The sequence below is a fragment of the Protopterus annectens genome, chromosome 4.part1, assembly GCF_019279795.1.
Source record: "Protopterus annectens isolate FY-2018-M chromosome 4.part1, PAN1.0, whole genome shotgun sequence".
Classification (NCBI taxonomy): domain Eukaryota; kingdom Metazoa; phylum Chordata; order Ceratodontiformes; family Protopteridae; genus Protopterus; species Protopterus annectens.
Window position 1 is genome coordinate 586,396,674 of NC_056734.1, and position 27,293 is coordinate 586,423,966.

The 27,293-nt window shown below is 42.1% G+C and overlaps 1 protein-coding gene across 2 annotated transcripts in view; it reads right to left on the reverse strand.

Moving 5' to 3' along the window:
* The window catches only part of CCDC50 (coiled-coil domain containing 50), an 830,503-nt gene that overhangs the window by 519,995 nt on the left and 283,215 nt on the right, over positions 1-27,293 (reverse strand). For both annotated transcript variants that reach the window (XM_044070392.1, XM_044070390.1), the window contains exon 4: positions 9,989-10,079. In XM_044070392.1, the coding sequence (XP_043926327.1) occupies positions 9,989-10,079 (91 nt within the window). The remainder of the gene's footprint in view (positions 1-9,988; positions 10,080-27,293) is intronic.

Sequence of the window (27,293 nt, forward strand, 5' to 3'; positions counted from 1 at the left end):
TTTTCTCCAACAAATTCCAGCCCCCTCTTGCCTAGTGTCTGTATCACTAACTGCAGTCATCCCTATAGCCAGAATCTCCATTCCCATTGTTGGCTTAAGTTCATAGAATATTTTCTACTACTTTATGAATATAATATTCTGCACAATTATTGTTATTCTCCTTAAAGAACTGCATTCAAAATCTCAGCCTCACATAGTTGTTTGAGCTTACTCTCTGTTTTATCATAATACCTTTCCACTTTGAATTATAGTTTTCTGATTGCGTAGGAGCCTTAACTGTGCTCTGAAACACGCCTTCTGATCGGGTAATCCCAATCTGACAATCTATTGCAATAATCATCTTATCCCACTTGACTGTTGCAGTCTTCCCCTCCCAGATAAAAAAAAAACTTCATCTCTTTATAAATTGCTATCCACAACTTCTCTGACTGATTAAAATGTGTGATCTGTGTACAAGAGTAAAGTGGCTAAAAACATTTTAATTGCTTGCATCTTACTATTGATATCCATATAACAGAGCTTGCATTTTCTCAGTTTTTATTATCTTTTTACTCCCTTCCCACATATCCTTAAGCTGCCACAACAGTATCATTTTAATCCATACTCCTAAATACTTCATTTTATCATGTTCCCATAAATATGGATATTGCTGAACCAATGTGTGTGCGGGTACATAACTTACTGAGATTCCCCTTTTTTTTTAGGTTCATTCATTTTTGTATCCTGAAAAGATTTCAAACTGTGACAGAATATTCCACAACACTATAATGTCCCTTTCTGGTTTTGTCAGGTATAAAATATAATCTACAAATAGAGCAAGCTTTTCATGACTACCATACCAATTATATCCTTGAATTTCTGAGTCCTTTATATTTTTTTTGCCAATGGTTCTAAATATAATGCAAACAACACAGGGGAGAGAGGACACCCCTGCTTGGTTCCTCTGCTCAAGCAAAAATTATCAGAGAGGATGCAATTCATTTTAATTATCACCTCCGATCCCTCATATATCCTCATAAATCAACCTTATAATTTTATCAGGGAATACAAATGCTTCAACTGCCTTGCTCATAAAGTCCCAGCTTACTCTGCCAAATGCTTTTTCTGCATCAAGACCCACCAACAGCAATGGTATTTTCTTGCATTCTAATTCCCTCTGGATCATCACTGTTCTATTAATGTAGTCAAATGTCTGCCTTCTCTCCACAAAACCACACTGGTCCACAACAATCTTGGCATCACTTCTGCCATTTTTTTAGCCATTACAGACAAACACTTTATAATCATGGTTTTGCATTGAAATTGACCTGTACAAAGCTGGATCTGATGGATCTTTACCATTTTTAGGTACTACAGCTACCAACCACTTTCTTCTAGGATGTTGGTACTTCTACTCCTCTTAAAATACTGTTAAACAAAACCTTCCAGATCTTTGTGAGTTTTTCTTTCCTCCTAGCTTCCAAACTTCCACAGGAATGACATATATTTTTGGGGACATTCCTGTAGACTGCTTATACCTCACCATTTTTCTCTCATCTCCTACTATCCTGTTAGTAACAGAGACTCAACTCCCTCGATCCTTGGCATACTTAATACTTCCATAAACATTTCCATTTGTAACTTTTCTTGAGTTCCATATTTTTTAGTTTTATACAGACTTTCTATGAAAGTCCAAAATATTTCTAATACTGCTGCAAGATTTCTTTATCTTCCTTGTTACAGGCTCCCTAAGCTTAGTGACCGTCCTTTCCACTTTTTGTTGCCAGAGTCACTGTGCTAAAAGGTTTTGTGCTCTGGAATTATCAAAAAAAAAAAAAAGTCACAACAGAAATCTTTCTAAACTCATGCACATCATCGAGGTAGTCCCTCACTTTTTTCACATTCTACAGTTGCTCCCTCCTCTTGTTCTGTGGGATTCCACCTATTTTGCAATAATTTAACATTTGTCCTTCCCTTTAAATAATTCTTACTTAACCATATCTCCCTTTCATTTCTACCCTATTATAAACTCGAATTTTATCCCAATCCCTAGCTATATTTTCAGAAAATAAATCTGTCTTCTGTAATAGTTCCTGAACAATTTCCACTACCCATCCCTTAACTTAGTCTCTTTTCAACAGATACATGGGAAAGCTCCAGTGTCTTATTTTTATTTTATTAACCCATGTTTTTCTATTTCAATTATTACTGGTGCATGATCTGAAATAATTATTGGGTTTATATCAAACATCCTCAATTAAATGTACACATTCCTGTGAAATGTAAATTCTGTCTAGTCTAGCCTAGCCCAGTTTTGTATTGTGTGGAATAATACGTACATTTAGTCCAAACTCCTAGTATTGAATTCATTCCATGCCAGATATTTTCATAAATTTCTTCAAAAAAATCTACCCTCCTTTGTTATATTTCCCTGCTGGGCCCCCCAGACACATCTTATCTGTTACAGATTAAATTCTAGTCCCCGCCTACAAGTAGCATTCCTTGCTGAAAGCTGATTTCTCCCAGTATTTTCTTAAGCTCCATTACAGCAGTTTTTGGTGGAACAGAAATGCATGCCAGTGTAATCATCCTCCCTTGCCAATAGCCCCTTAGTACTACAAATCTATCATTATCATATTTTTATCTTCTTCTATCACTCTTCTTGCAATTAATATAAGTACTTCTTTTCCTTTGTCCCAGGTATTCACATGTTCCGTTATTTCAAAGTACATCTCCTGCAGTATAGCTATTTATACTCTACCTTTTTTTAATATAGTTCATTACTCTTCTTGTATTTATCTATCTGTGAGGCCATTCATGTTAAAAACATTACAGAAATAATTTTTTTGAAAATCTATCATTCATACCCTTTATGTACAATAGATTTTTTGTTAAATGTCTAGTTCCAGCCTTTGTGTTACATGCATATACTGTTTGGCAGGTTAAACTTTTATACAGTTGTTTCTTGTCCATCTCCATTTGCACTTATATCGCAACTTGCAAAACATTTGCTTTTTAGGGCTTTCAATAAAACAAAAACATCCCAATACCCCTAAAATCTATTAACTTAACACTCAAAACTACATACATCTTCAAATATTGAAGTTTGGCCCTCCTAATAGGAATAAATGTTCCAACCTGACAGCCACACACTAACCTAAAAGAAAGATTATCCATTTTAAGATGCATGGTACAGCCTGTGCTGCTACTAGGTGCTACCAGGCTTTGTCTTATCTTTATAGCTCTCTCAGCTGGGACAGCACTTGAATACTTTCAGAAAACATTTTCTCCAAGTTATTCCTCTTTATCAGATAGCCTCTAAGAGGCACTGTGATGCCCATGCCCTGGCCCAGCAATCAAGGAGCCTCAATCCTCACCACTAACACCAGTGAGGGGGCATCTCATTTAGGAGGAAGGATAATAAATACACACAGTAAAGTGCAATTTCCCTTAAGATCACAGTCTGGGGCTGGTCGTTCCCTTGCTCTCCAGGTCCCCAATAAGACTCCCCACTGGCACAGCTATAGGGTCCAGATCTCAGCCTAGTGGGCAATCCAAAACCTCTAGCACCCTCTGTCCAACCAGTGTTTCATGTCCCTGACAAGTAGCTGACAGACGCACACACTTTGAGATAACAGTTTATACAACCACACAGACACTTCTGGGGAAGGCTGGCACAGGTTCTACAGATGTGCCCCTTTTACCCAGACTATACACAGTAGTACCGCTTGCCACCACCCACTAATATTTATCAACTACTAAAAGGCCCTTAAAAGGGTGTCCAATTATTACTGTGTAATATTATTATCCAATTGGTAAGTGTGACTAAACCAGTCAAGGCTTATTTGGAGTAACTTGTACAGTAATCACTATAAATATGCAATGTACTCTAGAGCTTATATCTACACAAAACAGCCACAGGTGAAAGGTTTTAAAATATTTAATAATAAAAACACAAGACAATACTTCTTACTACACAGTGCTAATCAAGAGTACATAGATCACAGAGAAATACTTACAATAATTCAGTAGTATAGTTCTGACATGACAGAAAAACACTTATCATTCTAGTTTCTAGCTATTCCTAAGAGAAAACACACTTCTAAAATAACTTGCATATAGAACGCAAGCAGTAATAATCTCTGATTCTCTGTTTTTAAAATCACATTCCTGGTTCCCATTACATCATTCTTCACACTTCCCTGGGTTCCCAGGCTAACAGAAACTACATTCACATTCTTAACATCTCCTTGTGTTATTTTTCAGCTGGTCAGGAAGCAGAGCATTAAAAATATATTTGCATGTTTAAATCTAGCATTTTAACTCTTGGTTAAAACAATAGAAAGAATGTCTTCATCTAGACAGGCTGGAGCAGACTTTAGATTAAAGGGTCACAACATGCTTTTACTTGGTCAGTTGAGAGCACTGTTGTGACATTTTTTTGCAGCAGTTTTTCCATTTAAGACACAAGCCTGTGCCTTGCATTAATATTTACAAATGATAGAATTATCTATAAATCTATAAAATTCTATCTGGCTAGGCTGGCAGCCTTCAAATTTCTTCACATATCTCCCCCCTTGAGAAACGCTGCTTGAGAGGGTTAGGTCTGAGTATACCTTACCCCATTCCCTGTCTTTAAAGCCCATCTACATTGGCACTGCTACTCCCCCTTACTCAAATGCTTTTTTTTTTTTTTTTTTTTTTACATTTTTCAAGCAGCCATCCTTACCATCAGAAGAAGGCGGTTGTCAAGGGACAGGTAGTTAGGGCTGCTAGGATGGTTTTGAGTAACAATGATTAAATGATAGAATGCGATTTGTTAAAAGCTATGTTCCTCAAGAGAGGGTACCCACTAAGTTTTCTTGAACACATTGTTCATGAGGTAAATACTAAAGGCTGTCGGGGTATTTTAGACCTATTGCACACAAAGGCTATGAAGCAATACATAATACATCTTTTGAACAGCTAATTCAAAAGAGGGCGAGAAACCAACACTTGATACAGGCACAAGATTTCTTGTTACCTATTCAACAGATTCCAACATTAGGGACATTCTTCTTAAGAAGTGAACCATAATTTTGGAAGACAATGGTCTTAATAAAATATTGGAAGCAGCTCCATGATTCGCGTATAGGAGGGGACCCAATATGAAATGCCTGTTAGAGAAACAGAGAAAAATATGTAAGGGTAGTTTTGGTATGGCAAAATGTGGTAGTTGCCCTCTGTAAAATTATTAAGATGGGCAATAAACTTTGTACTAGGGATAGAACATATAATATAGAAGGCAAATTTAACTGTGACACCAAAGGGGTAGTCTATGTAGCCTTGTGCGAGGGGTGCGCATCATACTACATTGGCAAAACCGAAAAAAAATAAAAAAAACAAAAGATATACGAACACCAGTACAGCATACACAAACAGATCACTACAAATGTGTTGGAAAAACACATTTTAGATTACCTCACTCACAGGTTTGTGTTTGCAGTAATGCAACAGTTAGAACATAATATACGAGGAGGTCCATGGGAACTTAAACTTGAGGAATGTGGGCTTATGTGGCAAGTTCACACATTGGCCCACATACCTCCTGTCCTTAACGAATATGAAATTAGGTAGCGCCTATAGCTTGTGCACCAGCACTAAGTGCTACTGTAGAAAGGCATACAGAATATACTTAAAGTGTCACATTGGCCTTTCCTTGCTTACCTACAGTGTCATATTTACCATAAGGTTGCATTTACATATACTTGTCTACTCGACCAGGTTTTTTGGTCTCTTATTCACACACACACACACATATATATATATATATATATATATATATATATATATATATATATATATATTCATGTACATAAGTTGCATTTTTAAATGGAATAGTGAAGTAAAAATCATTAAGTTTTTAATTTTTACTTTATAATTACTTACACTTGTATCAACTATGTGTTTAGCTCCCCTAGTATTTTAGCTGAAAGGGTATTACACCTTGTTAATTTTTAACGTACATATTTTTATTATATGCATGTATTTATGTATAGGTTTCTGATATGTTTTGTATATGGTTTTAAATATACAAATTGTAAATGGAGAAGATATCTTGTATTAGTTGAATTGTTTACTGTTGCCATAATGGAGTTAGATGACTTTATAACCCTACATGAATTAGTGAATGCAATTTACTGAGGGTTAATTTATGATTAGTTTAATTGCATCCACCTGTAAGTATATAAAGTGATTAATTGTTTTTTCTTTTGTCTAATGAAGTTGGAGCATTGTGTCTGACGAAAGCGCTCACAATAAACAGTGTGGCTTTGAGTACTTACAGACCGCTTGCTTTTTTATTAGCCCTTTCAGTGCTATTTGCCTTAGTTTTGTATCACTTAATTCCCACCTGTTTATTTGCATCTCTATACATTCCCATTCGTTGCTAATTTATCTCCCCTACTGTGCATAAACTGGCTATTAATAAGCAAGTCAATGTGAAGAGACACTCCCATCCTTAATAAACTTAGCTGTCTCTTCTTGCCTTTACTTTACAAGTAGAGTTTGTATTACTACTCACCCCCTCAGAGGCCATCACTCAAATTTCCACTGCTTGCCTCTCTGGTTTGGCTAGTTTCTTTGCATTGCACGTGGTACACACCCCTTTCTGCTACCCCCACCCCCAATACTAAGTCTATAATAGATTTCTGCTGTTCATGGATCCATCTTTAAATTACTAATCTCCCATCAGGACACAAGTGCTCATCACCAGTTTAATTCTGCTCACTGGTAAGCCATTTGACCCCAGGAATTTCTGCTCACTGGTAAGCCATTAGACCCCAGGAATTTCTTAAGTGTTGCTTTTAGCTAATTATTTGGTCGCTAGTTAAAGAGCTACTAGTGGCAAATATAATCTTCTTTACCTCCCCAAGTCTGTACTATCAATATGCAGTATAAAACTAGAGATATAAAAATATAACATTTTACAATTACTTACCTTGCATGCACAGAAATCAGGTACCTTGTGGTTTGGTCTCTCTGAGCTTGGACTTGCTTCGCACTCTGCCCCCAGTGGTGCTAAATGTAAAGCTCTAAAAACCACACTCCTCCACTATAACCTATCAAAGCTAACCTAGATCAACCCCCTACCTGCCACTAATCTTCCTAGTCTTCTTAATTTACTCCTGCTCCAAATACAGTTCCCACATAATGCCCCAGCCAGGCACTATGTTATCCCTCAAAATACTGCTACTATTTTCGCTGTTACCTCTGTTACTCATTCCATATCTCCTCACCTGCATGTCCTCTTAGCAGTTTACTCCCCCGATGTATTAGGTCTTATGGAGACCTGACTAAAACTGGTAACTAAAGACAATGAGGTAAATGCCACCAGGGTACAACATACTTGGATTAGATCGTACTACTAGGAAGGGTGGGGTAGCGGTACTAAAATACAACCTACAACCACCCCAGTTTAATAATGCAGAAATTATTATTACAAACTATAGATTAACAATAACAACTGCATAAACATCGTCTGCATTTACATTCCCCCAGGGGTTTGTATTATTGTACTGTATTAACATCCTCCATTGGTTATCCAGTACCTACCCCCAAGAAACTATGGTGCTTGGAGATTTTAACATTGATTGGAACACCTGTTCCTTGTAATATCCTACAAACCATGCCAACCTACACAGTTTTATGCAGCTCATATCCTCCCCCACCAGGAAAGGCAAACTCAATAACAAAGATGGTATCCTAGATTGGATACTTATCAACAGCCACCCCTATATGTACAAGTCAGGGACCCTCTCAGATGACCTAAATGACCACTTACATACATTATCAAGCACAAGGTGGACAACCCCCACCAGACCACCTTTAAAACCATCAGAAAAAAGAACTTCAACTCCACCAATTTTCAAAATGAACTTAAATCTTGCAATTGGTTAATCCTAAAGCACCTTTCACTGGACAATGCAATAGCATACTTTAATTCCATATTCCTTACTATTCTTGATTCTCACGCTCCTGCTCGTTCCATTAGAATCAAAACAAAATCTGTCCCATGGCTCTCAAGAGAGACCAAATCTAAAACCATAGCTATAAATAAGGCAGGAGGCAAATGGCGTGCCACAAAAGACCCACTAGATCAACTCTGATACCGACAGCTAAGGAATCACACAAAAAATCTATTATACTAGACAAAAAAATACTTCTACTACCATCTTCAACAAAAACATCACAACAAATCTCAAAAGTTTTGGGCAGGAATAAACAAACTTCTTCACCCAGGACAGTCCTCCACTCCTACCCAGTCAGCTTCCAACCATAAATCCCCACAGGATATTGCAAATACCTTCAATAGTTTCTTCACACAGACTATCCAATCCGTAGCCAGCCAGCCAACTGGCACCCAGATGCTCCAACCCAAATTCTGCCACAGCCAATACCCCAGTCTCCTTTAGCTTTCAGCCTGTTTCTACATCACTTATCAGATCTCTAATTAAGAAATTAAAACCAACTACCCTAGCAGCTGATCTCATTCCACCAGAGTATCTGCAAAAAGCAGCAGGTGCCATAGCATACCCAATCTCCATCATAATCAACAGAAACTTATCTGAAGCTACCATCCCCTCCATTTGGAAAATATTTCATGTAATATCACTTCATAAAGAACGCAACTCCTTCAAACTGTCAAACTTCCATAGCTATTCTGTCACCATTGGCTAAAATTATGGAGATGTGTGTCCATAAACAACTTGTGCATTATCTTACCCAAAATAAACTGTTGGCTAACTCTCAGCACAGTTTTAGGCCACACCACAGTACCACCTCAGCCCTGCAATTCTTCTCTAAAACCATAAACCATAACCAAAATAAAAGCAAGCTTTCCTCAGCCCTCTTTTTAGATCTCTCAAAGGGCTTCGATACGGTCAACCACCAAATACTCATGCGCACCCTTAAGGCATTCTCAATAAACAGCTGTGCACTTCAATGGTTCCAATCTTACAATAGACAACAAGCTATCCTATGGCAGTACAAACCATCAACCTGCCTACCCGTCACCCTAGGTGTCCCACAGGGCTCCATACTAGGACCCTTCTTTTCTCTCTATTAATCACCTTCCCACTGTTATCCCAAATGCTATCTGTATCCAATATGCAAATGACTCTGCCTTGATTTGTTCAGCCATCTCCCCGACAGATCTAATGACAATAACCCAGAATACATCCAATATAGTTGAAAACTGCCTCTCTAACAGTCAGCTGATATTAAATTCTAACAAAACAAAGTTGCTTCTTTTCCCCTAAAGGATCTTTTAATCCCCCCTCCATAAGGGGGCACACTCTCAAAACTGAAGGGATCAGTTAGTGTACAGGTATTACTGTCATCACTAAAACAGTCCAAAGAACTGCTGGCAATAACTTCAACAAAAGTAAAATAAGTGGATATAATGCAGAGTGGATCCAAGTGTGTGAGTGTGTCTCTCATACATTCAAAAAGAAATATAGGTAGCTCAGAATCTTCTTTGCATGTGTAAAGAGAAAGTGGTAATCCTGCCATGTGTACATCTTAAATGCACATATGCATCACATCACATTAACTATAACCATACCTGGATGAACATGCAGGACAACTGGCTTAGACATTTCACTGCAAGGAAGAGGAGACAGTGCAGTACTTTTACCATGTAGTGCTACTTTATAAAAACAAACAAAAAACACAGCTGCTTTCCATCTTACATGGGATACATATCTTGACATTTGACTTTAAATATGTCAGCAGTTCAGCCAGATTAAGATGCAGCTCTTTTGTATTACTTAATTGGTTTTATATGCTGCTGTAAGCACCCGTTAAAGGAAATAAACAAAGCTACCCATGTGGCTACATTCAGGCACTCCACCATTTGTAAATATCAAAATGGCTAACTATGACTCAACGTTCGCCATTAATATACACATAAATCATATGCACTATAAATAGAAGAGGTGTCTAACATTTAATTAAAACCCCATCTCACCTCATCCTTTTCCTCCTGCCAGCGTCTCTGCTGTGCCTGTATTACGAGTTCTTCCTGAAAAACATGCGCCACTTCATTGTCATGGCGCTCGCTGTGGAAAAAGTACAAAGGGAAGCATCTAGATGAGATAAAATGATCATATCCTCACTGCTCATTTAGCTGAATCAAGCACATGCAGCATCACTCTTTGAAAACTTTTTTTTTTCTTTATTCAATTCATACTAGTACTGATATAAACATTCTGTACTGAATTCAGGCTTCTATGAAAATTACTCTGAAATTCTTTATGATAAACAAGCCAGCTCATCCCTCCTAGCTAAATAAACTCTGAAGTCATACTGCACCTATTTCCATAATAAGTTAGAAAACATTAGAACAAAGCAATGAAGACCACTTCTTTGAGGTATTAGGAGTATATCGCCCTCTCTACGAAGCAAATTATTCATGTGGATAAAGTGCTCTATTCTCTCCCACACACAGTCTTAGACAGGCATTTTAAAAAAATACTAATCTGAAAAAAAAAAAGAACAGAGCTCAGCTTTTTACACATAGATGCCTGATAAGAGTCGGATCATGTTCTTCTGCCAATTCACAACTTGCAATAGAAATAGAGCATAAATTTAAAATAACAGCTACAGGCTAGATGCAATCAATACGCATATGGAGCCTGATGTGAAAGTAGTCACAATAAATAGAAATGTGCTACAAGATCAGTAGCAACATAACTAAATAAAAAAGTCCACCTAAACTTAAAATATATGTGAGATAGTAGCCTCTTTTTTTTTTTTTTTTTTTTTTTTAAATGGTCAGGTCCCAGTGCTGTGTTTACAGAAACTGTAAGAACTGCTAATGGAATTTCCTAGCGGTCACAGCCATACCTCTCAACTGTCCAGATTTTTTTTTGCTTCATATCTTTGTTCCATTTCTCATAAAATTCTGGTTTTCTGGCAAATCACCGGCAGATTACGGAGGACTGAAGTCCGATAACTGCAGACATTTCAGTTTCAAACTTCATATCCTTCCAAAAATTCATGCTAATGCAAAACCTGTTATTCTATCAACTTTCTAAGCTTGTAAAAGCAACATTTTAAAAAGTATTCCTATTTTGGGGCCTTTGTGCCCCCATTATTTGTGGCTTTGTTGAGATTTCTTTCTCTAAGAAATCGAGAGGTATAGCATATTTTACATGGGCAGTAAATTATAAAAACTGCATGAGCTGGTAAATCCAGTGTAAATGCCAACTTTGGGCTGTGCTAATATTGTGAGACAGTAAAATTTATGATGTGGGTTGGAATAGAAGGGGCAGCTGTTGCCATGATGTTATAATGCACCAAGCATGGGAATTGCACTGATTTTTGGAAAGTTGTAATGTTTATCAACAAAGACATGTATGACCAAAAACACTACAACAGTAGGAGGATATCTAAAATAAAACAAGTATGTGGATGTGCATGTACATCCAAGACCACTCCAAACAAACCAACAAATTAAAAGTCTATCTTATACAAGTAAAAAGCATGCTATACAGAAATGTTCAGATTCTTATTCAGAAAGTCAAATGCAACTAAACTATCTCCTGTTCTGGGCACAAAAGATATTTTTTCCTTTCATATCCTGCTAGAGCAGACTTGTGTCCTGCTTACACAAACAGAATAAGGCTTACCCCTACTTGCCATTCCTTTACAAAAGAAAAATAAAAACACTACCCACCTTGCAATCTCTCTCAAATAAAATCCGCATTTCATTATCAACTCTCCTATGCATGACCATCATTGCAACACCCTTGAAAACTAAAATGGACTACCCACTCAAGACACAGTCATCCTTCTTACCTTCCTTTTTCTTCAAACTCACTTGCCAAGACACACCACTTCCCTACCTTTGAAACAAGACATCCCACACTACAACTTAAGAAGCCAATCCACTAATGGCTCTACTCTCAGCATCAGCCACTAAATTTCATTCCACAGACTGCATATTCTCTGAGCCTAAACTTTGACAATTACTGCCATCTGATAGAATAGCTGTGTAAGAACTTACCATAACCATAGATGTCCTCTTCCTTGTTGCATTATTCATAACAGTAGGGAGGTTGCTGCTTGAAGCTCTGGACATCCAGACAGTATACCAAAGTCTTTGGATAAGGGGTATGTGCGATGCTGCATGTCAGAGCCATAAACCTATGTCGGCTATATATGTGATGTCTGCACATACCCATCTCGGAACAGACTGCCGCATACCACAGTACCCCCTAGGAGGCTACAAGAAAAGAAGCTTTCTAGACCCACACACCACCAGTCAAGGAAGTATTTAAACTGTAGAACTACATGGCACCTGTTATACCCTTTTAAGGAAAACAAACCAACAAAAGAAAACCTTAGGAGGGGGAAATGAATACTGCAACATGGAAGAGAAGGACATCTATGGTTATGGTAAGTTATTACACAACTATTCTATGTCCTTCTATTCTCATGTTGCAGTATTCATAAAGTACAGTTTTGTACCTACCATAAATGTAGATGTTCAAAGATCCACATTGCTGCAGTCATAACTTGTGGGGTAGTCCGCTGTCCTCGGTCGGCCCAAATACCAAAGTATTAGGCTGGCGTCGGTCATGGGCGCTCAGATCTGACGTCAGTGCGTCATGGTATTAAAGCGCATGACCGACGTCATATCCTCACAGTCTTTTCTTGCCCCAGATGTCAGAAGGCCCTAAAAAGAAAGGCCACAGCCAAAAATAGAAAAACCTCCAAAACCCATGTACAAACAACCTCTACCACCCAAACCATACAACCACTCCTAAACTACAGAGGAGAAGGAGGGAGGGTAAATTGGACTGCAGCAATGTGGATCTTCGAACATCTACATTTATGGTAGGTACAAAACTGTACTATGTTCTTCATCTCACATTGCTGCAGTCATAACTTGTGGGTAGAATCCCAAAGCAAAGGTAAAGGGAGGCTGGCAAAATCATAAAGCATTGGGAGCTGCTAACATGCCCTGTAAGACTGCAGTGGCAAATCCAGCCCTAGACTTGGAATAAAGAGGGAGATGGTAATGTTTAGAAAAAGTGTGCACTGAACTCCAAGTAGCTGCCTCCAAAATATCTTTAGTAGCTACCCCCCTTAAAAAAGCAGTAGAAGTGGCAGTAGCCCTAGTGGAATGAGGTCTGATTCCAGCCGGAATCTCTTTACCATGATGAGAATAACAAAAAGCAATACAATGGTCAATCCACTTAGAAATAGTTTGTTTTGAAACAGGTTTCCCCTGAGAGCCCAAAGCGAAAGAAACAAACAACTGTCGAGACTGTCTGAACCCTTTAGTCTTGCTCAAGTAATAACGCAACTGCCTGTGAATATCCAAAGTGTGCAAAATTTTTTCCCCTTTATTTTGGGGATCTGCATAAAAAGTAGGCAAATGAATAGATTGGTTCAAGGCCACATTTGAAACCACTTTAGGCATAAAAGTAGGGTTAGTACGCAGAGATACCCTGTCCTTATGAAAAATTAGGAAGGGTTCAACTGCCATTAGAGCCTGTAATTCAGAAACCCTTCTAGCAGACGTAATGGCCAACAAAAAAGCAGTCTTCCAAGACAAAAACTTTAACTCAGACGTAGCTGCAGGTTCAAAAGGAGGTAAAGTAAGTTTTTCCAACACAAAATTGAGATCCCAGGAAGGAGTAGGAGCTCTACGCGGGGGTCTTATGTTCTTTGCCCCTCTAAGGAATTGCTTAAACAAAGGATGAGAAACAAAAGGTGTGGAATCAAAGGCAAAGGCCAAGGCGGCTCCCGTACTAAACTCCTCAGCAGAGGGTACCAGTGCTGTCGAGGCCAATCTGGAGCTATTAGAATCATAGAGGGCTTGTCCTGTCTGACCTTCAAGAGTACCTTGGGAAGGAGAGGCAGAGGCGGAAAGGCATAGACGTGAAGATTGCTCCAACTGAATGATAGAGCATCCACTTTCCAAGCTGTGGGATGAAACATTCTTGTGCAAAACTTTGGCAACTGGAAATTTAGTGGAGAAGCGAACAGATCTATGTCTGGAGTCCCCCATATCACTGTCAACTGTCGAAATACATGAGGATCCAACTTCCACTCGTGGGGATCCACTATCTGCCTGCTCAAAACATCTGCTAAGGAGTTCTGTGCTCCTGGTAGAAACCTTGCCTGAAGAGTGAGGTGCAAACTGAGAGCAGTCTCCCACAAAATCATAGCTTGCCTGCAAAGAGGGTACGAATGGGTTCCCCCTTGCTTGTTGATGTACCACATGACAGTTGTGTTGTCTGTTTGAATCACTTGCCCTGGGTGAAGCAAATCCTTGAAAGCCATCAATGCAAATTAGACTGCTAACATCTCCTTCAAGTTGATATGTAAATGTTGAAGTCTGGCAGGCCACGTGTCTTGAACCCATTTTCCATTGAGGTGTGCTCCCCAAGCCTTGTCCGAGGCATCTGTCGTTAAGATGTGACTCGCCTCTGGTCGGGTCACAGAGAGTCCCTTGTTTAGGTGACATTCCTGAGCCCACCACAAAAATTCCTTTTGAATGCAAGGTATTATTTGAATGACAGTGTCCAGATCGTGGCAGTGTTGTGTCCATACATTTTTGAGATACCATTGTAGCTTCCTCATATGCAGTTTGGCATTGGGAAGCACTAGAATACAAGATGCCATGAACCCCAAGGCTTGAAGGACTGTCCTTGCAGTCAGCCTGGACCGTAGAGACAATTGATGGAAGTAAAGTGTCAGGTTCTTTCGTTTGTACGGGGTCAAAAAAGCCATCTGGGAAGCTGTATTCAGTCTCACACCCAGAAAGCACATTTCCTGAGAGGGTACTAGACTGGACTTTGTTTCGTTCACAGAATACCCTAGGCACCTTAACACTGCCATAACATACTGTAGATGGTGAAGAAGCTCGTGCTTGTGTTGAGCAAGAATCAGGCAATCGTCCAAGTAAGGATAAATTTGTATTCCTCTTAACCTTAAGAAGGCTATCACCGGAGCCAGAACCTTTGTGAACACCCTGGGCGCAGTAGATAAGCCAAAGGGCAATGCAGAGAACTGATAATGTAAAGTCCCAGCTCGAAAACGCAGAAATCTCCTGCAACTGGGCCTGATAGGAACATGAAGATAAGCCTCTTTGAGATCCAGAGTTACCATCCAGTGATCTTTGCCCAACAGAGGCAGAAGTTGTTGCAACATCAACATTTTGAATTTCGAAATGTCCAGGTATGTGTTGAGGATGGATAAATCCAAAATCGGCCTCCAAGTGTTTCCTTTCTTTGGTACTAGAAACAGGCGAGAATAAAATCCTAGGCCCACTTCTGACAGAGGGACCTGCTGTATAGCCCCCATTTGAAGAAGTAAAGAAATCTGTTTGTGAGTCTCTACCCTTTGCTGAGGAGGAACGTCTGGCATGCCTTTGAAAGGAGGCAATGTGTGGAAATAAAACTTGTAGCCTCGGTCTATAATGTCCAACACCCATTTGTCCTGGGTGACTAAAAGCCAGTTTTGCTTGAAGAGTGCCAACTTTCCTCCCAAAGGAGCTGCCAGACAGGAAGGATCTGGCAGCTGAAGATGCAGGTCATTGGGCCTGTTTATGAAAGGACTGGCCCCTGCCCTCACCTGTAGATTGTGCAGGGGAACTCCACGTTGTAGGCCTGAAAGAACCCTGAGCTCTGCCCCTACCACGTCTAGATCTACCCCTAGACTGTAAATCAGAAGAAGGGTAAGCCCATCCCTTAGTAGGCCAATTCCTGCTAAACTTAGGGGGCTGCACCTGCAAAAAATCTTTAACAGTCTGCAGAGACTTAGCCTTGTCTTCCATTTTCTTCAAGACAGACTCCATAGGAGAACCAAACAAAACTTCAGACTGCAAAGGAGCATCCAAAATTCTAGCTTTAACATGCTCTGACAAATTCTGATCCTTAAGCCAGGCGTGCCTGCGAATAACTGAACCAGTAGCAGCCACCCTGGAAGAAGCCTGTAAAGCATCGAAACCACACTGCAAAGAATGCTTGCCCACCTGATCAGAGGCATGAACCAAATCCTGTAATTCCTTACACTCTATGCCCTCTGCCAAAGCATCCACTTTAGATTTTAACTGAGTAAGGAGAAAATTCTGGTACTTCAACATATGAAACTGGCAATTCAAAGCCCTCATTGCTAAAGTGGAAGAGGTATACACTTTCTTACCCCACCTATCCAAAGCTCTAGCATCTTTATCCATAGGAACTGGATTCTTTACAACAGAAGCCCTGACACCCTTAGGTCCCTGGCTAATAGTTTCTGGGTCAGCCCTTGGGCTCTTATACAGATATTTATGAGCCTCAGGCACTCTAATAACTATCTGGTTTAACTGGTGCAGGAGGCAAAGAGTCTGGATTAAGGGAAGCCACAGAGAAAACGTCTTGATCAACATCCAAAACAGGAGGTATAGCTAAGGGCCGATGCTGTGGTAAAAACAGAAATTCCCTAAGCCTCTTTCGGGAATCTGAGAAATCCTGACCTTCCCATTTAAAATGCTCCCTAATAGAATACAGGGTTTCTGAAAAAGAAAAATCCTCTGGAGGAGAAGCAGAAGGACTGGAATCCTCTGCGTCTGAATCAGAATAAGGGGGAAAATCCTGAATGTCTTCAGCCGAAGACTCTGAGTAATCTGAAGCCTGCTCCAAACTTTCCACCTCTGGCTCCACCCTAGGCCTCTTATCAGGAGGGGGCATAGAACCCCTGATTAAGGAAATTAAATCTTCTGCCATTTTAAGCATGTGTTTTTTAGGCACAGAACCCGCAGAACTAGGACTGACACCTGTGGAAGGCAAACCAGGCCTGCCTTTGGAAGGTACCTTAGAAACAGAAGGAGAAGGCCTAACCACCTTAGGCAAAGAAGGGAGTACAGCAACCTGAGAGGCCCCCTCAGCCTGACCTGACTCCTGAGAGGCCACATCTTGCAAAATTAATGTCTCCCCCCTGAGACTCAGCTGAAACCTCGGCTGGATCCACAGATTCCACCGTAGTTTCTAAAGAACCGGCGTCCGGAACGGACGACTCATCCTGCTTGGACCTTAACGATTTTTCTTTGCGCTTCTTCGCGGTAGCGGGCGGAGGATCCGACGGCATATTATAATTACACTGCTTACCGAAGACAAGCCTAGCGCAATCTAACCTACGTTTAATGGTGCGCTTATTAAACCTAGCACAAAAGCGACACCCGACTACGTCGTGCTCAGGCCCCAAACAAGGAATACAAAGAGAGTGGTAATCCCTATGCGGTATCTGTTTCCCACAAGAAATACAATTATTCACTTTTTCTGACATCCGGAAGTAACTGAGGCAAGAAAAACAAAATATTCCCAACGGGGTACTTAGCCCAACTTGGTTTCGGTCTGAAACTCAGAATACGAAAATTTCAGAACGCCGAACGGCACTTGCAAACGCTGCTTCTGCTTCAGACCATGCAGCAAAAAAGACCGAGGATATGACGTCGGTCATGCGCTTTAATACCATGACACACTGACGTCAGATCTGAGTGCCCATGACCGACGCCAGCCTAATACTTTGGTATTCGGGCCGACCGAGGACAGCGGACTACCCCACAAGTTATGACTGCAGCAATGTGAGATGAAGAACATCAGTAGGGAGAGTACCAAACCTTTAGGTAGGAGCCTGGGAGGTAGGTTTTGAGACAGAGTCGATGAGACCCTGCAAACCTGACCTGGCAAATCCAGCCCTTGCTCTAGAAATCAAATCTAATTTGTAATATTTGGTGCGACTGTCTAAGAGGCAGCTCTGGTAGGATGGGCTTTCACATTGGAGTTCAATTATTTTCCATGAAAGGAATAGCAAAAGGAGATAGCCTTAGAAATCCACGAGGCAATTGTCCGTTTTGACACTGCCTTGCCCAGGGCTCTAGCATGAAAGGAGGCAAAAAGCTGGTTAGACTTTCTAGTGGATTTGGTCTTGTCCAGATAATACTTCAGTTGTCTATGTGCATCCAGGGAATGTAAAGTCCTTTCTGAGGAGATCTCAGGCCGAGGGAAAAACAGTGAGATTAATGGTCTGATTCAAGGACAGCTCATTAAACCACCTTAGGCATGAAGTAAGGATTGGTCCTGAGGGAGACCCTATCTCTATGGAAGATAAAGTATGGAGGAGTGGACATAAGGGCTTGGATTTCAGAGACGCTCCTGGCAGAAGTAAGAGCCACCAAGAAAACTGTTTTCCAAGTACATAACTTAAGAGATGCTGAATGGGCTGGTTCAAAGGGGGTAATGCGAGTTTTTCCAGCACAAAATTAAGGTCCCAGGGTGGAGGAATAGGCTTACGAGGTGGTCTGATATGGAGGACCCCTTTTAAAGAGTTTTACATCTAGCCTGGATACCAATAAGGGTACTAAAGGGAGACAAGTGGAGATGGCTGACAAATGCACTTTTACAGAAGAAAACGTCAGTCCGGAATGTAGCAGCGCACACAAATAAGAAAGGACTATATGTACTGGAGCAAGCAATGGGCACTGTTTGTTCATGAGACACCACCTGGAGAATCTTTTTCATTTAGATAAGTAAATTTCTCCTGGTACTAGGTTTCCTGGCCTCCTGCAGGACATTGAGTGAATCCTCTGAATACAGGTGTCTAAAGAGGATCAAAATTCTATCACCCATAAGATCAGTCTGAGGTTGAGCACCTGAGGGTGTATGAGTAGGTCGAATCAGTGATGTAGCCTGTGGTGATTGTCTTTGGCGAATAGAAATAATAGGGGAAACCAATGCTGTCTTAGCCAAAAGGGGGTTAAACAGCAGGATTTTTGGCTTGTCCCTCTGAATCTTCAAGACTTTTTGAATCAGTGTGATGGGAGTAGGCATAAATGAACATCCCCTCCCATGAAAAAGAGAAGGCGTCCACCTTCCGGGCCTTTGGATGTGGAGTTCTCATGCAAAACAGGGGCAACTTTCTGTTCTGGGAGAAGGCAAACAGATCTGCTTGTGGAATACCCCACCTGTAAAGAAGACCCACAAACACCTCCCTGTGAAGCAACCATTTGTAACAGGGTGCTAAGGTTCTCCTGAGGGTGTCTGCAATCACATACACCTGCAAGCTGTATATATTCCCTCAACAGAGAATGTGAAGGTTTGTAGCTAGGGAACAAATTTGAAATGCCAAGGTTCAGAGTGGATAAGACCTTGTCCTATTCTGCTTACTGATATACCACAGAACAGTCATTGTCTGTGATTACCTTCAAGGTGCCTGGCAGCAGAATTTCTTGAAAGGCCTGAAGTGCCAAGAGAAGTGCCTTTAGTTCCTTTATCTTGATGTGGTCCCTTTTTGTTGATGTGGTCCCTTTTTCTTTTGGGTGGACCACTCCCCCTGAACTTTGTTCTGACTGTTGTTGCTGCGCAGGATGTCTCCCCCACCCAGATCTGATGCATCTGCGTAGATGTGTTGTGGGGGAGGAGGGATCTGCAGGGGTATCCCTTGACTGAGGGTAATGTTTGAGATCCACCATGACAGTTCCTTTTTCAAGCATGGGAGAAGGAGGAGTGCAACATCCAGACAATGTGTTTGCGCTCCACAAATTCCTCATGATCCACTGGAATTTCCTCATATGCAAGCCTGGCCAAGAGAAGCATGGGAATCAAGGAGGCCATGTGGTGCAGGATCCTCAAATTCCCTGGCTGAGATAGCTGGGACATGAAGGAGAGACTGGAAACAGTGGGTGAGGGTTTCCACCTTCTGGCAGGGGTAAAAAGCTGATATGTCCATCCTTATACTGCAACCAAAGAAGACAAGGTCTTGACCTGGTGTCATTTGGGATTGCCCTAGAGTCACTGTGAAACAGAGGTCCTCCAGATCCTGCACACCATGTCTAAGTGATGGGACTGGGAGTGATACTCCTGGTGCAGGATTAGCAGGTCATCTAGGCAGGGGTAAATGTGTATATCCTGCATTCTGCAATGGGTGATAACCAGGGCTAGACACTTTGTGAATACTCTTGGCGCTGTAGAAAGTCCAAATAGCAAAAATGGCAATGCAGAAAAATGTGAAGAACCCACTGAGAAATGCAGGAATTTCCTGCATCTGGGGTGAATAGGGATGTGAAGGTAAGCATCCTTCAGATCCAGGGATGCCATAAAGGTTTGGTGAGGTAAGAAATGCTATAAAGTGAGCATCTTGAAGGTAGGCACCTTGAGATATTGATTGAGTAGGGACAAGTCGAGAATTGGTCTCCAAGGACCATCCTTTCTTCAGACCAGAAACATTGTGGAATAAAAGCCCTTGGCTGTCTGATCCTGAGACACATGTTCTACTGTGACCTGAGATAGGAGCTGATGCAGATGTACAGGAAAAAGGTGGAGCTGATTTGATGGAGTTTGAGCGGTCCCCTGGAAAAACTGCCCAACAAGTCATGAAGTAACCGTTTTGTATGATAGAAAGGACCCAATTCTCTGAAGTGATCTACCAAGAGGGTAGGGAAAGACAGAGGGAGGGACAGGGGGGTGCATCTGGGCAAGGAATTTGAGTCACAATGGAGGGGCTTCTGTCTGGGTCAGGCTGTCTCAAAGGAAGTAGGGGTTGAGGTGGAGGGACAGGGGGTGCATCTGGGTAAGGGATTTGAGTCACAGTGGAGGAGCTCTGTCTGGGTCAGGCTGTCTCAAAGGAAGTAGGGGTTGAGGTGAAGGAGAGTCTAGGAGTGGTTTGCTTCCTAGGGTGTCTCCATCCTGTAGACTGGGCTGCAGGAGAACTGTTTCCTTACAAAACTGGTCTTTTGTGGGTAGTTCCTGTGGTATCTAGGAACGGGTGAGACAAGCAAATGTTTCAAAATTTGAAGATCTTTGCCCTTTTCTTGGAGGGATTTAAGGAGCTCAGCTGAAGCTGTGCCAAAAAGGGCTTTATTATCCAGAGGTGCATCAAGTAATTTGGCCTTTACATCCAAGGGTATAGGCTGAAGTCTCAGTGAGGAATACCCTTCTCAGGACAGAGCCAAATACTGCAGACATGGATGATGCTTCTACAGCACCATAGCTGCACTTGACAGAATGCCTGGTTACCTGCGAGGCAGTAGAGAGCAGGGCAGTTAGCAGAGACTTGGCAGGAGAGTCTAGCACATCAGACATTAGTGTAGAGGCCTTAGCCAAGGTATCTACGACAAATCTAACTATGTGGGTTTGATAATTAATAGATCTAATGGCCAGAGTGGAAGAAGTGTATATTTTCTTCCCCAGTCTGTCCATGAACTTGCTATCTCTATCTTCTGGGAACAAAGAAGTAGAGGATAACTCCCTGGAGGATTTTTAGGCTGACACAGCAATAAAGTACAGTTTTGTACCTACCATAAATGTAGATGTCCGAACTGGATAGCATCTGCAGTCATAACAACTGGGTTGTCCTGTCGTCAGGCAGCCCTGCAGTCGGCCGGATTCCAAAGTCCAGGTCCGGCTTCGGCTGATGTCGCACTTCACCCGACGTCATCTCTGCGGGTCTCTGGGTATAAAGGCATCAGCCAACGCCATTTTCTTCAGTGTTTCTTGCCCCGGATGCCAGTTGCCCTTCCTGGAAGGCTAATTTTTGGATAAATGCCAATGTTTCCAAAAGGATAGAAGGCAAACTCAGAAAATAAGCATGTATGTACATATATACAAACAAATACACCATAAAAGACTCCCCCCACTAGCTAGCTATTAGAAGGGTAAATACCCCAGGAGTACCACAGAGGGGAAGGAGGGAGGGTAATCCTGACTGCAGATGCTATCCAGTTCGGACATCTACATTTATGGTAGGTACAAAACTGTACTATGTCCTTCATGGATGCATCTGCAGTCATAACAACTGGGTAGAATACCATAGCCAACTAAGGGAGGAGGAAAAAATTTAGATTATGGTGTGTTTAGGATCCCTTGCAGCACAGCAGTGGCAAACCCTGCTCGGGATCTGGAGTACATTGGTAAGTTATAATGCTTGGCAAATGTATGCACGGAGGTCCAAGTAGCCGCCTCAATAATGTCCTTGGTTGCCACACCTCGTAGGAAGGCTGTGGTAGTGGCTGTTGCCCTTGTAGAATGAGGCCTTATGTTCTGTGGAATTGGTTTTCCATGGAAGGAGTAACAGAACCGTATGCAATTTCCTATCCATCTGGAGATTGTCTGTTTGGAAATTGCTTTTCCTTCCCTTCCTGTTGCATAGGCTACAAAAAGCTGGTCAGTTTTTCTGCTACTTTTTGTTCTGTCCAGGTAGTAGCGTAACTGTCTATGTACATCCAAGGAATGCAGCATTCTTTCCCCTCTGTTTTGTGGATTGGGAAAGAAGGTAGGTAGGTGGATTGCCTGGTTTAAAGACACTCTGGATATCACCTTAGGCATAAACGTAGGATTAGTCCTCATGGACACTCTATCTTGGTGGAAGATTAGGAAGGGCTGTACCGCCATTAGGGCCTGAAGTTCAGAGACCCTCCTTGCTGAGGTTATTGCCAGTAGGAAAGCAGTTTTCCATGATAGATGCTGTAGGTCCGCTGTAGCTGCTGGTTCAAAAGGTGCGAGTGTCAATTTTTCTAGCACAAAGTTCAAATCCCAAGCTGGCAATGGTGGTTTCCTTGGAGGTTTTACATTCTTGATTCCTCTGAGGAACTGCCTGAGTAAAGGATGTGAAAAGACAGGTGGATCAAAGCTGTATTCTGCTGAAATAGCTGATGCATGTATCTTGATGGAGGAATAGGACAGGCCTGTATGTAGAAGCTCTGCCAGATACTCCAGAATGTTAGCCATATCTATAATTGACACATCTTTTCCTCTTTCAGTGCTCCAAATGACAAACCTTTTCCATTTTCCTGCATAGTTCCTTCTTGTTGAAGGTCTGCGGGCTTCAAGGATGATGTCTTTAACCCTTTGGGAAAGTTCTGGGTTAGTTGCTGCTATGTGATGTTCCATGCAGTCAGTTGCAACGTTTTTAGGTTTGGATGTATGATGCTGAAGTTGTTCTGAGTTAACATCAAAGGCATCAGGGGTATTGGCCACATGTTGTCCCGAGACATGCTCCTCAGTAATGGGTACCAGTGTTGTCTTGGCCAGTTTGGAGCTATCAGGGTTATCCTTGGACGTTCCTCCTTGATTTTTAGTAATACCTTGTGTATCAAGGGAAGAGGTGGGAATGCATATGCTGTTAGGCCTTTCCAGCTGAAGGAGAGCGAATCCACTTTCCATGCAAGTGGGTGGAATGTCCTTGTGCAGAACTTCTTGAGTTGGTGATTGAGAGGGGAAGCGAATAGATCTATCTGTGGTCTTCCCCATTTCTTTGAGATGGTCTTGAAGATGTCCGGGTGTAGCATCCATTCGTGGGCATCCGAAGTGGTTCTGCTCAATATGTCTGCTAGAGTATTGTCCAATATGTCTGCTAGAGTATTGTCCTTTCCCGGTACAAATATTGCCTGTAACTGGATGTTGTAGCTGAGTGCCAGGTTCCAAAGCTCCAGAGTCATTCTGCATAGGGGGTATGAATGAGTGCCTCCCTGCTTGTTGATGTACCACATGACGGTGGTGTTGTCTGTCCTTATCATCAAATGGCCCTCTTTGAGAAATGGTCTGAAATTTTGGATTGCCAGTTTTACTGCCAGCATTTCCTTTAGGTTGATGTGCAGGTGGAGTTGATCCTGCGTCCACAATCCTTGTACGCATTTGTCCAGCATGTGAGCCCCCCATCCTAGGTCTGAGGCGTCTGTTGTGATGGTCTGGCTTGCTTGATAGCTGTGAAAGGGTAGGCCTGGGTTTGACTGGCATGCTTGTGCCCACCATAGGAATTCCTGTTTTAGGCATGGGATTAGTGGAATTTCTGCTTCTAGGCTGTGCCTGTGTTGGGACCATAAATTCCTTAGGTACCACTGTAGTTTTCTCATATGTAGTCTGGCATGTGGAACCAAGATTATGCATGATGCCATGTAGCCCAAGGCCTGCAGGACTTTTCTTGCTGTTAACTTGTTCTGTTTTGTTAGAGCCAAGAAGTAAAGAGGGAGTTCTTTTTGTTTTTCTGCGGTTAGGAATGCCATTTGTTTTACAGTGTCCAATTCCGCGCCCAGGAATGTCCTTGTTTGGGATGGTATCACCCTTGACTTTTGTAAATTGACTGTGTATCCCAGTGCTTGTAGCAAGTAAATGACCCTTTGTAAATCTGTTGTCAGATTGCTTTTGTTGTCCCCTTGTAGCAGGCAGTCGTCCAGGTATGGATAAATTTGGATTCCCTGTAGTCTGCAGTGGGCGATTACTGATGCCAGGCATTTTGTGAATACTCTGGGCGCAGTAGATAAGCCAAAAGACAATGCTGAGAATTGATAATGCTCTGACCCTGCAAGAAATCTGAGGTATCTTCTGCAAATTGGTCGAATGGGGACGTGCAGGTATGCCTCCTTGAGATCTAGAGTTACCAGCCAACACTCCTTGCCCAGCATGGGAAGAAGTTGCTGTAGGGTCAGCATTTTGAATTTTGGGACAATGATGTATGTATTTAAGGTGGACAGGTCGAGAATAGGTCTCCAACTTTTTTCCTTTCTTGGAACTAGGAATAGTCTGGAGTAAAATCCTTTGCCTTGTTCTGTTATTGGCACTCTTTCCACAGCTCTCATCTTTGCTAATTGCATTATCTGCTGTAGAGCTTCTGTTTTTTGATTTGGAGGTAGGTTTGGCATTCCTCTTTTGACTGGTAAAGTGTGAAAGTGGAACCGGTAACCTTGGTCTATGGTTTGCAAAATCCACTTGTCTTTTGTGATGTAGTGCCAGTTTTTCGAAAATAAGGTTAATTTTCCGCCTAATGGAGCTGATATTTGTTCCCTGGTAGGCGGATGTAGAGTTAAGTCACTGTGATTGTGCTGTTGTAGTGGTAGTGGCTGAGTCTGTGCCTCTGTTATTACCTTGCCACTGTCGTCCTCTGTAGGCACCTCCTCTGGATTGGTTTCTGCCTCTGGAACGTCTATTCCTGCCCCTTTGGGATCTTGTGGAGTCAGGAAAGGACCAATTTTTGGCAGGCCAGTTCCTGCTAAACCTTGGGGGCTGAACCTGCAAGAAATCTTTAACCGTTTGAACAGATTTTGCCTTTTCTTCCATTTTCTTCATTACCTGCTGGGCAGGTGTACCAAACAAACTGGTCTTATCCATAGGAGCATCTAATAACTTAGCTTTAACATGATCCGGTAAAACTTGTTCCTTCAGCCATGCATGTCTTCTTATCACTGTGCCAGTCATGGCTGATCTAAATGAAGCCTCCAGTGCATCATAGCCACATTTTAAGGAATGGTTACTAACCTGTTGTATGTTATTTACCATTTCGAATACATATTTCTTATCTATAGAGTCATCAGAGGATAGTTTTTTAGTTAACTGATCAAGCATAAACTCTTGGTATTGTATCATGTGAAACTGACAGTTTAAAGCTCTAGCTGAGAGAGTAGCTGAGGTATAAACTTTTTTGCCCCATCTGTCTAAAGACCTGGCTTCCCTTTCAGAAGGAATAGGGTTTTTTGCTGCGGTCGAGGCTACTGCCTTAGGCCCCTGGGATATAGTTTTGGGGTCTGCAAGTGGGGCCTTGTAAAGGTGATTATGCGTGTCTGGTACCCTGTAAAATCTGTCTGGTTTGGCAGGGGCTGGAGGTAAGGAATCTGGCGCAGAGCAGACATCATTAAAAGCATCGTCCACAACAGAGAGGACAGGAGGTATAGCTAAGGGCCTGTGTTGTGGAAGGTGCAGAAAAGTCCTAAGTCTTTTTCTGGAATCTGAGAAATCCTGTTGCTGCCATTGGAATTGTTCTCGCATGGCATGTAAGGTTTCCCCAAAGGAGAATTCTTCTGGTGGAGAAGCAGCTGGAATAGATTCTTCAGCATCTGAGTCTTCATAATTGGAGAAAGGAGCCTCTGGCTGGTCTGTAATATCTGAGTCATCCGCAGAATCATCAGAGGACACAGGCTCGGGGGGCTCTGCCCTAGGTCTCTTCTCTGGGGCTGAGAGGCCCTGTCTGGGTGAGATTGAGATCCCCTGATTAAGGATATTAAATCTTCTGCCAGAGTAAGCATTTGTGAACTAGAAGTAGGCCTGGTTGAGGGGGGTTTAACAGGCACTGATTTAGTAGACTTGGCTGCTTTAGCCCTGGCAAAGGCCTTAATGGACATGGCTGCAGGAGGCCTAGCAGCACCACGTGCTGGGGTAGAGACATCCAAAGGGATGGTGTCTGATAATTCACTAGAAGCCACTGTAGTAGGTAAAATTTCAGAGGCCGATTCAAGTAAGGTAGCAGGAACCTCAGAAGTAGTCAAAGATTCAGCAGTGCTTTGATCAGTTTTCTCGGTTTCGCCGAAGCGAGACACTCGCGTTTGTTTCACCATGGTTTCGCTGAAACCGTGGACATGATGTCGGTCTTTTCTTTCGTTCTTAACAATTTGGGTACTCGGAGGATCCGACGGCATAATGTACGCAAATTCTGAACCGAAAAACTGTTCAGCAAACTCCGACCGACGCCTAAGCGTTCGTCGGTTGAAGGAAGCACAGGCCGAACAGGCTGCTACGTCGTGGTCTGGGCCTAAACAAGGCAAACAGTAAGAGTGGAAATCTTTATGAGGTATTTGTTTCCCACAAGTTAAACAGTTATTGACTTTCTGACATCGGCTGAGGCAAGAAAGAGTCCCCAACGGGGTACTTCGCTTTTAGAAGTCTTCGAAGTAGTATTCGGTAGTAGAAATCTCTGGATCCGACCGACCGGCACTTGCGAACAGCTTCTGCTTCGGGCGCCACGCGGCAAGAAAGACTGAAGAAAATGGCGTCGGCTGATGCCTTTATACCCGGAGACCCGCAGAGATGACGTCGGGTGAAGTGCGACATCAGCCGAAGCCGGACCCGGACTTTGGAATCCGGCCGACTGCAGGGCTGCCTGACGACAGGACAACCCAGTTGTTATGACTGCAGATGCATCCATGAAGGACATCTGCAGGGTCTGCATGAAGATTCTTGAGCAGGAACTGTGCCTGTTGGGGAAACTTGTAAAATCTATCAGGTCATTTAAAAGCTAGAGCCTGAGAGTCCTGGTTCTGAAAGGCTGCCTGAAAGGCATCCTGGAAAGCTGGAAGCAAAGGGGGAACTACAGACAGAGAAGGTTGTTCCAGCTGCAGGAGTTAAAATACCTCCTTTTTATCACAGATGCAACAGAAACCTCCCATTTAAAATGCTGTCTCATTAATGTAATGGCATCTCCAAAAGAAAATTCTTCCCTAGGAGAGTCAGAACTAAGAGTAGTCTTCTTCAGGGGTAGCAACGTCCTTGGGGGACTCGAGTTTAGGAACAATAAGT